Source organism: Cygnus atratus, chromosome 6, assembly GCF_013377495.2.
Source record: "Cygnus atratus isolate AKBS03 ecotype Queensland, Australia chromosome 6, CAtr_DNAZoo_HiC_assembly, whole genome shotgun sequence".
Taxonomy (NCBI): domain Eukaryota; kingdom Metazoa; phylum Chordata; class Aves; order Anseriformes; family Anatidae; genus Cygnus; species Cygnus atratus.
In genome coordinates, this window is record NC_066367.1 from 34,185,610 (window position 1) to 34,198,464 (window position 12,855).

A 12,855-nucleotide genomic window follows, 5' to 3' on the forward strand; every position below is an offset into this window, starting at 1 on the left:
GTGCAATCCAGGTGTATGTGCTTGACCTGGAGTGGAACAAAGCACAGATTACATAAACCCCATTTTCTAACAGTGGTCAGCCCCAAACTGAATCCACAAGCTGCAAGGGCACCAGGAGCAGGCACCTGAGGCACATGTGCCCAGACCGTGCTCCCTGCATCCCCAGCCGCCTGTCCCATTGCATCCCAATTGAATCTAAAGCTGCAGCTCAGAGGTGGGGTGAGTCCCTGGTGCATCCCACCTCAGGCCAGGGGCTCAACAAGCCATGCCGTGAGCCCAAACCCAGCCTGGGCAATGTCGTGTCAAACCAGTCGTGGATTTCCAAGTAACCAAATGCAGTTATTTGGAGGCACAGGTCTGGGGCACAAGGCTGATGGAGAAGGGAACATTGAAGGGGCATGGCACACTGTGGGTAATATCAAATCCTAAGGAACAGTGGCTGACCTGTTCCTGAAGGGCCAGCAGCTCTCACACTGGCTGCAGCCTGTAGGGAAACAGTGCTGCTTTGTTTTGCCAGCAGGCCAGCCTTAGCTTCAGTCATCATCCCACTGCAACCCTCTGAGTCCAAACCCCAACCTTTCTACTTGCATAAAACACACAGTTCAGCACGGATTTAGTCGGCGGCTTGCCAAAACACCCAAAAGCACAGCGTGCCAAGGGTCCAGCCCCCAGAGCTGTGGCTCCTCTGAGGGCTGGTGGCACAGCAGGGCTGTGCACAAGGCGCCCTTGTCCCTTGTGCCGTGGAACAAAGGCCGATGCTGTGTGCTAATGCCGGCGGCTCGGCGGCGGGCAGGGGGGCGATGGGGCGGGCAAGGGGCGGATTAGCCTCCAGTGAGCCCACACGGAGCTTTCCAAGCACCCTGCAGCTCCCAGATGCTGGAGGTTTCTCCACAGTTCACTGTTGCTTCAGGAAGGTAAGGCTGCGGGGTGCCCGGCCTGCTGAGTGCTGCGCCTTGGGGTGGGGCAGGCAGGGCTTTTGGGGTGAACGCTGAGAAAGGGAGCAGGATTTATGTGCCTTCTGCTTTTAGCTCAGGGAGAGGATCTAACTGCTGTGGTTTAACAAGCCAGGCAGGAGCAGGCTGTGCTTGCTGGCCCCCGGCCACCCAGCATCCCCTCCCCATGTCCCCATGTCCCTGCTCCTTCCCTGTGCCCCCTCTCTGGGGATGGCGATGGGAGGCACTGCAGGGCTGGGGCAGCCAGTCTGAAGGAGAAGCAGAGTTCAAAGCAAATTAAGAAGTGCATAAAACAGCCCCCGGGTCTGCCTGGTGGTGGCTGATGTCCCTCATCCACTTCCACTGGAGTTGCAAAGGCCTCAATCTGTCCCTTTTTCCCCCTTAAAAACAGCACGGCTCCTTGCTAAAGCGTTCCCCTGTTGTCCGCTGTGAGAGAGGACGGTGCCGGGGACGTCACCACTCGTACGGGGCTCGGGTTTCCCGTTTTCACTCAAGTGACACTGTCTGTCCTGACAGGTGCCGGCAAGAGGCCACCGCCAACGTCCCCGCAGGCTGAGCGACCGGCTGGCGCAGAGCAGGACACCGGTGGCAATGCTCACCTAGGAGCCTCGCTGGCCTCTACCCGCACCTGGGCACCCACACACGGTGCTGCCACCACACACATGCAGCCAGGTGGAGGAGAGACCCCAACTCCAGCCCCAGCCATGGAGCCGGCCCCCGAGATGAAGAGGTACGTGGGTTTGGGAAGGGCGTCCCCGTGCAACATGGGGACGCATGTGATTTGGGAATGAAAGTACGTGTGCCCCTGTCCTGGGAGGGATGGTGGCTTTGTGGAGAGATTCTCTGTGTTTATTGGTGATGGAATTAGAGAGATTCTGGGCTCGTGGTTTGGGGTTTCAGTCAGCCTCCAGGGAGGCAGGAGCAGGAGGCTCCTTGTGCCTCTGCCCACGCAGCTGCCAGAGGGAGCCTTTGGCTGCCGTGCTCAGTGCTCCCAGTGGGTTTTGAGGTCCTGGACTAGCTGTGGGATGGGCAGCTCCAGACCAAATTGTTACGGTCAAGTCTATTTTTAATCTGGATGTTAGAGAATGTCCATTTATTCCCAGTGATAAGTAAGCCTGTTCCACCTTCCCAGCAACAAGAATCAAGCAGTTTTAGAAACCCTGCCCGGGGAGAAACACCAAAAACCTCAGTGGAAGAATTAACTTGGCATCATCCTTCTTGGTGAATACTTGTGCTGCACAGTCTGTCCAGGCCACCTGGCAGGTCTCCTGGGATGGTTGGAAACATTTGACCGGTCAGAAATGGAATACGTGTCCCCGGACCATCTCTGTGCAGGGGGTACCATGCCACCTCTCAGCATTTTAATGGGAGATTTATTCTGAAAACTATCTTGCTTGGTTCTGCCAGCAGAGAGGGCAAAATAGTCCTCTCTTTTGACAGGCAGAGACGGATGAGGTCAGAGGGTCGAGTGGAAATTTGAGGGACTGGCCTGCAGCCAAGCTGGAGCTCATGGAGGGAGGCTGAGTTCAGGCTCATTACTGCTGAACTTTTGCACGGCCTTTTCTGGGAGATTTGAGATCAAGATGGTAGAACTGAGACCCTTGATCTGCCTCATGGGAGTCAGGGGAGCTCTTTCTACAGGATTTTGGCCATGAACTCATGAAATGGACTGTTCTTGAAGGACCCTGGCACTGCCCCAGCATCTCCAAGTATTCTGGGACACCTTAGTCTCTTCTTTCCTTCATTCACCAAAGCAGTGCATTATTTGCACAGGTGCCCATTTCCATGCTACCTGCTAGCACAGTCATTGTGTATTTGTGGTTCAAAGCCTCCACTACAAGACTCCCATTTTTCTTTTCCACCCCCTGGCTTGTTTCCTATTCATGTGAGAGCTTTTCCCTGGCAGAGGGGAGTTGAAGGCTGCTTACAGCTTTTGCAGACTGTTTGTCATGAAGCATTTTGTAATGACAAAGCTTTGGGAGCAGCAATATGGCTAAACCAAGGTTACACAGGAATATCGCTCCTAAATCTTGTTGCGCTTCTCCATATTGAAATGCAGTTAAGTAGAAGATGACTTTGCATAGGTAGCTTCATGCTAAAACTTTCTCTGTAGAAATGAGGTCTTCAATTTCATTTCATACCTTCCTGAAATGGTATCTCATACCTGTTTCATAGATGTGGCACATTATCATAGGAAAATGAAGACGTGACTTCATTGCTGGAAATCTTCCCACACACACAAAAAAAAAAAAAACGAAAAAAAAACTACTTTAAGAATGAAAACATTACCTGAATGAAAATAGCAATGGTACAATGACTTCTTTGCCTTTTGCCCTTTGAATCCTATGTCTTCTAATATTCACCCAAGTAACATTTGCATCCAGGAAAAACTGAAGTTAAAAAACAAAAGCAAAACAAACACTGAAACATTGGGCCAATCAATTCACTTCAGATGCGGAAGCTCACTATAGCCTTTTCCTAATTTCACTGTTATTTCTTCTACTCCATTCATGATTAAAGGCTTCACAGAGTGTGTAATATCAGTTAATCTAATGCCTTCCACTGTATTGACTGGTTAATGATTCTTCAGAGGGAGAAAAAGCTTCCATGGCACATCTCAGACAAGCAGTGGTGCAGGTGGCCACTCCATTGGTGACACTTCTGGGTGATCAGCTAACCAAGAAGTTCTGACTTTATTGTACTAAAAGAACACAAACACTATTGATTATTGAGCAAGGACAATTTGTCCTGGAGTATCTTCCTTTTGTTCTGCATTTTCAATGCAGCTACATAAAAGCGTACAGGTTCTTCAAATAACCGAAGTGCTATACTTTCCTTACAGGAATAGGTTCCCCAGCATGAACTTTGAAGCAGAGATTCTGGCAGCTCCACACGATAATTCAGGTATTTGGGAGAAAAATCAAAAAACAAAAAGGAGATTAAAGTAAACTACCCACTCCACTTGCTATCACTACAAATACATCTTGTTTTGGAAACAGAGTTGGAAGTTGTTAAAAAACCAAACAAGCAAACAAAAAAACAGGTTACTACACTGAATACAGTTCAGGGGAAGTCCGATATATGTACTAGGGTATAGTTCAAAGTGCTGAGGTTAGATATTGATACCTTTTCCTCCAACAGGGCTAGACATTGGATCACCATTCATACCTTGCAGAAAAACAGCAGCCAGGGACATGTGGTTTTGGAAAGAGCATAGGTGTCCAGTTAAGATTGCACACTCCTGTATGACACATACAAAGTTTTTTTAACAATAGCAACTAAAAGTGGAATTTCAATAAGCAACTCCTCAAAAGGCAAAAATGAGGATGAAGATGCTCTGCTGAATCCTGTCCTGTCTGTCCTTCATTCTCATTTTGTTTAGGAGGAAAAGCTGTTTTTTTGTGCTTTTTTTTGTTTTGTTTTTCTTTCTAAACACTACCTTTTTAACACCGATCTCAGATGTTGAGGCTGGCACTACCACTGCATCCCTACTGTCATTAGGATGAGACAGCAAGAAAGCGTGTTTTTGCAATAACTGCCTCCATCTTCTTGAGTTGCCCTGGGCCTTTGTTCAGAGCTGCAAATCCTAGTCTTGGTGGCCTGCACTTGAGCATGAGCCCATTCAGCTGAAATGCTTTTGCTGCCATCTGCCCTCATGGCCACGAGCTGAAACTTCCAGCAGGGAATTCACTTACCCGGCACAGCACTGCTGTCCCACGCCAACGAGAGTCGGAAATGAGGCGCATGGCGTTAACTATTTTTGCTTCAGCTGCAGGTGTGCGTTTTTGTGTTGCATCACCCCAATAGCAAGGGTGCCAGCAGCTGGCGGTTTCATTTACGCTGTCCAGTATGTGCAAGAGCCACAGCCCTTCCAGGTCTGGACCTGCTGAGCCTTCTCATTCTTTGCCTTTAGTACTTCAGTCACTTTCCTTTCTGCAAATCAAGTCGTATCCGGCTAAGCATCTTCAGGAAATAATGGGGCCATTTTCCTCAGGGCAACCTGCGGTACTGATGGTGACTTAACAAATATACTGGTGTCAAAGGGCATCAAAGAATATTTTTCACACCTTTAGTGTCAACACACAGAAAGTTTTTGTGTGAGCCCGCTTGCATGGATGGCTCCTGGGCTCCGTGTCCTCTGTCTTCCCGAATCTCTGGCTTCTGTTGGGTTGGGCTGGGTTTGGTTTGGTTTCTTCCACAAGGTAAGTGCTTCGATCCTTCATTTGCCTGGAAGTCACTAACACACAATTCATATTTGTTTCTCAAGAGCTATATGTGGTCCCCTCCATGAGAAGTCTCACGGCTGAGGAGTATGTAGAGGCCTTTAAGTCATTTTTGGATCATTCGACGGAGCACCAGTGCATGGATGAGTTCAACAAGGAAGAAATGCCTCGCATCATGGCAGGGTAAGAAGCGTGTCCTCTGGGGTGTGAAAGCCATCTGTTATTTGGGGAGGACAACCTGTGCATTAGGGTCAGCAAACGTTTAAGGGTTTTCTGGGGCGTGAATGAACTTTTAATGCTTTTCAGTTTTAAGTCCCTTAATAGTGGTCTTTAGGATATTCTGTTTAATGTCTCAAGTATACATGCAATTTCAATTAATACATTGTGTTGCTTCTCAGCTTATGTTAGGGAAAGAATCAAGACCTTATTTTCATGTCCATCTGCTTTCATTAGCTGATTTTCAAAGGATTAACGATTTTTGGATTTTTTTTTCTCCCCCTCCTTTTTTTTTTTCTTCAAAAGAAAGCTCCCTCTTGTGCTCTATGCCTGCTTTTGGGACTTCATCATACATCAGTCCAAACAGAAACACATCTCTAATTCTATTCTAGTGACTAATTCTTGCTTTTCTCAATCCCCTAAGACCTCCTTATTTCTATCCTAAGTCGATTTGCATTGCTTAAGTACCAAATGATAATCAGTTTTGTGAAGTACTGATGTAACATATTAAACCTGTGTGACTGCAGATAGTTTCAGAACAGGCTAGATCCAAACCGCAAGAAAAGTCTTTCAAGTCTGGATAATTTTTGGGTGTTGTAGAAACTGTATTCTCCTTTGAGAAAAACACTTAGGCAGGTAACTTCAGATGCTTATATCTATATCTGTCTGTCTGCCTAGCTATCTATCTAAAGTAATAAAAGCAGTAATAAAGAAAGAAATTGTTTGGGGAAAATTGAAACGCAGCATTTCTTTATGTGAGTTTTAAACAATTCTGTTTGCTGGACCAATTCAAAACATTGCATCTTAGTAGGATTCTAATCTGGGGTTCTAATTCTGGGTTCTAATTCTGGGATTCTAATCTTCAAAATTATTGAAGATTCTGACCTTTGCTCCCAATTTCAAACCAAGGTGAATATTGAAAAGAGAATATTTACAGTCACCTGGATAGCCCAACTTTTGATTTTTTTCTGAGCATTTATAGCCAATGTCAGAAAACCAGACTTGTCTCCTGAGTTCAAAGAGGTTTGCCCCGGCTCACCTTGTCCCCGCAGCCCTGGCCAAGCACAGCCTCACTCCCTGCAAAGCGAACCCAGGCCCAGGTTTTCTCGAGGCTGTTTTGCATGGTGCCAGCCACAGCTTGAAGAAAACTCTGGCAAGAAAAGAGAAACACTATACCCTGCTGCCTACTGTACTTTTAAATATGAGCCTGCTTACACAGGGCCAGATCCTGCTAAGAAATAAGTTATAGCTGGGCTCCACAGGGATGCTCGAATTTTCATCTCAATTCATGTGGCTCATTTCAGTAAAATTCCTGGGCCAATGTGGCATCCAGGATATTAGAATTAAAACAGAGTTGTGTGACACAGTGTGGTTGAGTAACATGTACTTGTAATTTCAGTCTCGGCAATGGAAAATCGATGATAAATGTTCTGGGCGTGGGGAGCGGCACAGGTAAGGAGCTGAACAGCACAGCTAATGCTGGGGGACGGGGGTCCTGGGGGTGAGGGAAAGCTCTACCCAGGTTCTAGGCAATGGGGAGAATTACTCAAGCATTAATAACACTATTCCTCATGGAAATACCTTCCTCTTGATGATTCTCTCCTGACTATGTATGTCTAAAAGCAAGGAGTCCTCCAGGATAGGTAGGAGAACACCTTCAAACCTCATCAGAAGGAATTACAGACACCTGGGATTTGTTCCACCCAAAGGTCCTGTCTTAGGGTCTCCCACCCAAAGGCACCTCTCATTGTGCATTGCCTTCAGGGTCTGCAGAGGTGAAAGCTGGGCTTTGTTTGGCTGCAGGTGGTGCTCAACCAGCGGAGATGAACACGGACTGGCCACAACCATTAGCACGGGGCCTTGTCAGCTTCTTCAAGATGTGCTTCTTTGTTATTATTGTTTTTATCTGGTGATAAGAGGGGTTTAACTGTGAATGGTATTTACGCCCCCTCCCACAGAGAAGAAAAGTCTTTTGGCAGAAATAACCATAAAGCTGTTGTAAACGCATTTTTCTGGAAAAAAAATGCAGCTTTGCTCCTAGGGAAACCGGGAGAAAATACAAAATAGAGAAAAAAAGTAGCAGGTTGATTTGTCAGAGTTTGATTTTGCTTTAGAAGGTATTTTCAACTGAATTATAAGTGTTAATACTTCCTACTGAAAGATTTTTTCTCACTTGTTTTGATTGTTTTCCTGAGTAAGAAGAAAATAGCAGTGATTGTTTTCTCCAGCTGGGAATATGTTGGAGCATATAAGAGAGTGAGGAGGAAGAAATCATTCAGTTCTCAATTATGCTCTGTTCTCATTAAGTAATATAAAACCGAAATTCTGTTTGACTCCAAGAAAGCACAAGGGAAAGGCGAACCCTTTACACTGCCCTCATTTTTCCTTATTTCCTCTTCAGAAGTTTCAATGGGAAAGAAAAGCCCTAAGGCAGGCTGGCAGGGGCACGGGCTCGCACCCTGCAGCGTGCCGAGGCTGCCTGAGCTGAACTTGTGCGTGCTGCACGGGAGTGAGCCAGCGTGGCACCGAGTGAAAGGTCATGTGTGATCCCTGACCTTCTCAGGCTTGGACTCTGGTTTCACGCGGCCAAAATCAGTTTAGTTGACTGAACTATTAAAGGGGAATGCGACCCGCTCCGCATCCTAAAAGTCTGCTGCTTGGTCCTGGCCACGCTTACTCATTCAGCCCTTGTTCCCCGCGGCTGGTGCAAGCACCTTGGCTGTCAGCTCCCGGCGAGTGACCGGGTGGGCTGTGGCTGCAGTGGGGCTGCACTCCCATTTCGGCAGTGCCCTGATGTGGTTCGTTGCTCTTGGTTTCCCCAGTTTTCTGCAGGAGGCACATGAGCCTGTGGATGGGGAAACCTGAGCAGCGTCAAATGGTGAGTCCCCAGGGACCATCTTTGCATTTTATTGCACCTTCTGAGCCCTCTCTCTTTTTTTTTTTTCTTTTTTTTTTTTGGGGGGGGGGGAGGGAGTGATCTTGGGAATATCCTGTTTGACCTCACAGAGCATGTGAAATGGTTGTCTTATCCACAGACTTTCAAGGTATCTGCATCTTTTCTCCAAATTCAAGCCAGCAGCTCCCACCTGCCTCTACCAACAAAAGCATTCAACCTGTAGGAAGGCGGTGACCATGCAAAGAAAGAAAAGGAAAAAAAAAAAAAAGATCTTTATGTAACCATTCATTCAAGGAAGATCCCTGTAGCAAGTGGTTGAATCAATTTACAGTCCTAAATGCCAGCTGGTAGTGCCTTGGGCTGGGGAGCACCAGCAATTAGCAGTTCCCAAATGTGGGCTCCTCACATAGAGCATTGCTGTCCCATGCCCTGGAGCCTCTGGTGGTGGCAGAAGTGTATTTCAGCAGCAAAAGGGTATTTTAAAAGTGATTTTTTGTCTTGTTTTGTTTTGTTGTTTTTTTCTAAAACTCTGTAAAGTTCCCTAATCCAGTCTTTGAATTAGCAGGTGATAATGCCCTTGCCCGTGCATCAGCAAAAACACACAGTAAAATACAGAGTTTCAGAGTAGGAACTCCTCTGCTCCAGCTCACCCGTAACACCAGTGCCAGCAACGAAACTGCCTTCAATGGATGCAGTCTCAGCCTCTTTCCTTGTGCCTCTGGCCAGCCCTGCACTGCCACTGCCACATGTTTCAGGGGTGCTGGGTACCTTTCTCCAATTTCAAAAGACACGTCCTTCCTTGGATGTCAGTGCAGTGCCGGCATGGCTGGTATTTCCCTCCCTGAATTCTGTTTAATGTAACACCTGTCAAAGATGACAGCTTTCCTCATAGCATGTCCATCCATTAAAAGGCTAGAGAAGATGCAGTATCTCATGTCAAGCCCTCTGTGTGTGACATTTTCGTGGGCAGGACTATTTTTAGGCCCCGCCATCAGCTACAGACAGGATCCTCGCAGAGATCCACTGAAGGCTGTCACCTCTGTTTATTACCATAGTCCCAGACAAACCAGATGGACTTTGTACACTTGGTGCATCACAGCCCTTCTGACAGAGAACAAGGGGGACCTGCATCACCTCGAAAGGGGCTGGGTATTTTCTAGGACAGAAAGACAGACTGAGGCTTGCTCCCCCAGAGCTCAGACTGTGACTGAGGAGCACCAATAGCTCCAAATGCAGGGCGCCTACATGACGCTCAAGCCACAGATAAGTGAATATTTGCAGCTCTAAGGTAACAACTGGATAATGGGTTCCTAGAGCTGGGACCATGTGGCCTGGCTCCAGAGAGGACAGACCCTTTGCAGACCTCCAGGTCTCCAAGCAGTGTCACACCTGCGGCAAGGCAGCTGCCATCTCCCTGGGGCAGTGCCAATGGCAAAGCTGCACAGCCGTGCCAAATCCCTCCCTGCCCCCGTGCTAACTTTGTGTTTTTCTTGAAAACTAATGATTCCTTTTTTTTTTTTTTTTTAAACATTGATCTTCGATTATTTCAACCTGTTTCTCCCATGACCCAGAGTATTGCCATTAGTAGGTTTCTGCTCAGTTGCTTATTTCTTCCTTGTTTTTAGCCTTATCTCTAAGTATATGTTAACTTGAGCAGTTAGACATTGAGATAAGGCTGTTACTGTCTGAGATGCCACCATGCAAGGTAGAAAGTGCCTCACTTCTGCTTTGGGGATTTCCGAGCAGCAGGTGAACTGGCATCCTTTCATCACCATTTGAGTGTTTTTTTAAATAATGAATTTGTGTTTATTGAATAGGTGAACAGGATTTGAAAATGATCAGGATCCTGCAGGCTGCACATCCAGGGGTCCTTATTAACAACGAAATCGTAGAGCCCAACGCACAGCATGTGGCTGCTTACAAAGGTGAGGCTCTTTGGGCCACCTCCACTGCCTGGGGTACAGCCAGAACCGTTGATTTGTATGATGATTTGTTCTGCTGTTCTGTGATTTTTTTTTCTTCTACTTTTTAAACAGAGCTGGTTAATCAAGCTCCAGATCTGCAGGGTGTCTCCTTTATTTGGCACCAGCTCACTTCTTCAGAGTATGAACAACAGGTGAAAGAGAAATGCATAAACAAGAAATTTGACTTCATACATATGATTCAGGTAAGGAAGTATTTTTTTGATATAGGAGTATTACATTTCAACACTACCTTCTGCTGGATGTTGGGGGGACCGGGGATGAACACAGTTCTCCAGCAAGCAATAGCTTCTGCAGCAGCTGTACAAATACTAAACCTCATTCCTGATCCACCCAGGTTTTGGTCTCTGGTTTTCACTGGTTTAACTGTATGGTGGGTAATAAAACAGGACTGTCGGACAGATGCATAAAACATCACACAGAGACCAACAATTATGCTTTGCCACTTCAAAAAGCAGGAGTTTTTTGACCTAATCAGAATAATTTGGATGGCATTGAATGGAAATATTAGTGAACATCTGTATCTGTATCTGCACGCTCACACAGGGGCCTTGGCTGTGGGAAGTCAGCAAAAATAGTGAAGAACTTGCCTAAAAACTGATTAAAGGGATGCACACATCTTGCAGCCACAGCACTGCTGGGCCTGAAGGGCGGCGCTGGGCGGGAAGCAACTGGGAAGTCATGTAAAGCACCAGCTCTATAGAGAGGGCCTAAACCCTTGCAGGGCTCTTGCACCACGCAGGAGGAGTAATGGCTGCATGCAACTCTCCCTTCCAGATGCTGTACCGTGTGGAAGATATTCCTAATACCATCAAGTTTTTCCACAGCTGCCTCGACCACCAGGGTAAACTCCTGATCATAATTTTATCAGGTAAGAGGGGCGTCTCATTTTTGGCATCATTGCTGGTATTTTGAAGGGCTATCAAGTATGAGAGCTACCAGTAATTGCCTCAGGATTTCAGTAGCAGTAATTGCATCACAATTAAACAAAACAAAGATTGTGTTATATAGGGAGCATGCAACCATGGGCTTAGTCTCTTGGACCCCGATGTCTGATGAGACTACAGATGTAACCTGTGTGCTCTTGCTTCCCTGCATGAAAAGTAGATGAACAACTCCATACCTCGCAGAGGCCTCCTGCTGTGAAATTACTGGCTAGAGAGAAGTGTGGCTACTCCTGGAGGAAAGCCAGTCCTTGTTCATGGTGAAATGAGCACCATGCAAAGACAGCCTGAACTCTGGGGCACTTTGCACAGCGATGGCTAAAAACCCAGCAGGACAACGGGAGCTGCCCAGAGCTGTGGGCTTTGAAAAAGAGGCACTTTTAAACTCATCATACTTACTTAAAAAAAAAAAAAAAAAAGTGTTTTTTCCTGTGTGCCATTCATGAGTTCCCAGCTCATGGCATAGTGGACAAAACACAATTCCCCATGTTCGACATTAAACCTCCCTCCAGCACTGCTGGGGGGCTGTTTCTCCTGCTATCTGGGACAGACTTTTTCGTGTATATGCTTTTGGATGTTAAAAATGAGGTTCAGTGCATAAAAATGCCTGCAGTATTCTATCAAAGGGGCACTTAAGGAGTAACATGCATGTGCAGGCTCTGTGCACTGATATAGCTGTGTGCACTCCTTGCTCCGGACAAACCCAATGCTGGTAATGGTCACCTGGGAGTTTCACTGAAACAGGAGAGTTTTGGAGGGAGGGATGCAGGTGGTCATGGTTTTACCTATCTTTATGAGTGGACTCAGGTGAGGGGAAAGCCCTTCTACTGCTCCTGGCAAGGTCCGTGCCAGCAGCAAGCATTTCAGCCTCATTCAGTCACTGCACTGGCTGGTGTTGGGCTGCCTTGGCGTTGTAGGACTGACCTCTCCTCCTGCTCTGCAGACAGCAGCGGGTGGGCCAGCTTGTGGAAGAAGTACAGGCACTGCTTGCCTTCAACTGACAGCGGCCACTACATCACCTCCGACGGCATTACGGCTGTTTTGAGGAGGCTCGGCATCCAGTACCGCGTCCATGAGTTCCCATCAGGCTGGGATATCACCAAGTGCTTTGTCGAGGGGGACCCGGCTGGAGGCCAAATGATGGATTTCCTGACGGGGACGAAAAACTTCCTGGGCACGGCCCCGCCGGCTCTGCGGAGGCATCTGCAAGAGGCTCTCTGCCAGCCCGAATGCAGCAGCAAGAAGGACGGGAGGGTCATTTTCTGCAACAACCTGAGTATGATCGTAGTTGAATCCTAGAGTCCGGACCAACTGCAGAGGCCAAGTCGGGGCAGTGTGGGGCGAGGTGGTTGTAGAGGGGCATGCAGGAAAGTGGGGCACAGCCTCCTGTTCCCCGTCTGGAGCAGCCTGCGACATCAAGGATGAGCTCTTTGTCCCATTGAGGTCAACAGGGCCAAGTTTTCACCCTGGAAATCTAGTCCAACCTCAGGAGAACGTTCCAGAAAGTAAAGAGCTGCATCTCACTAAAAGCCGGCGTGGAAGGTGTTTTCTTTAATGGTATGCATCCTCTCTCAACTGTATTTCCAGTTTTCCATACAGACGGCATATTTACATACCTAAAGACATGTCCATATGACTAGG

At 47.3% G+C, this 12,855-nt stretch overlaps 1 protein-coding gene across 1 annotated transcript; it reads left to right on the forward strand.

Annotated features, from left to right (window-relative positions):
* The first annotated feature begins 1,657 nt into the window (after window positions 1–1,657).
* Window positions 1,658–12,513, forward strand: LOC118252637 (carnosine N-methyltransferase 2). The gene is made up of 8 exons (XM_035556125.1): window positions 1,658–1,683; window positions 3,796–3,857; window positions 5,221–5,359; window positions 6,792–6,844; window positions 10,106–10,213; window positions 10,325–10,455; window positions 11,048–11,141; window positions 12,158–12,513. The coding sequence occupies exons 1-8, from the start codon at window positions 1,658–1,660 to the stop codon at window positions 12,511–12,513; spliced, it is 969 nt and encodes a 322-aa protein (XP_035412018.1).
* Window positions 12,514–12,855: the final 342 nt, after the last annotated feature.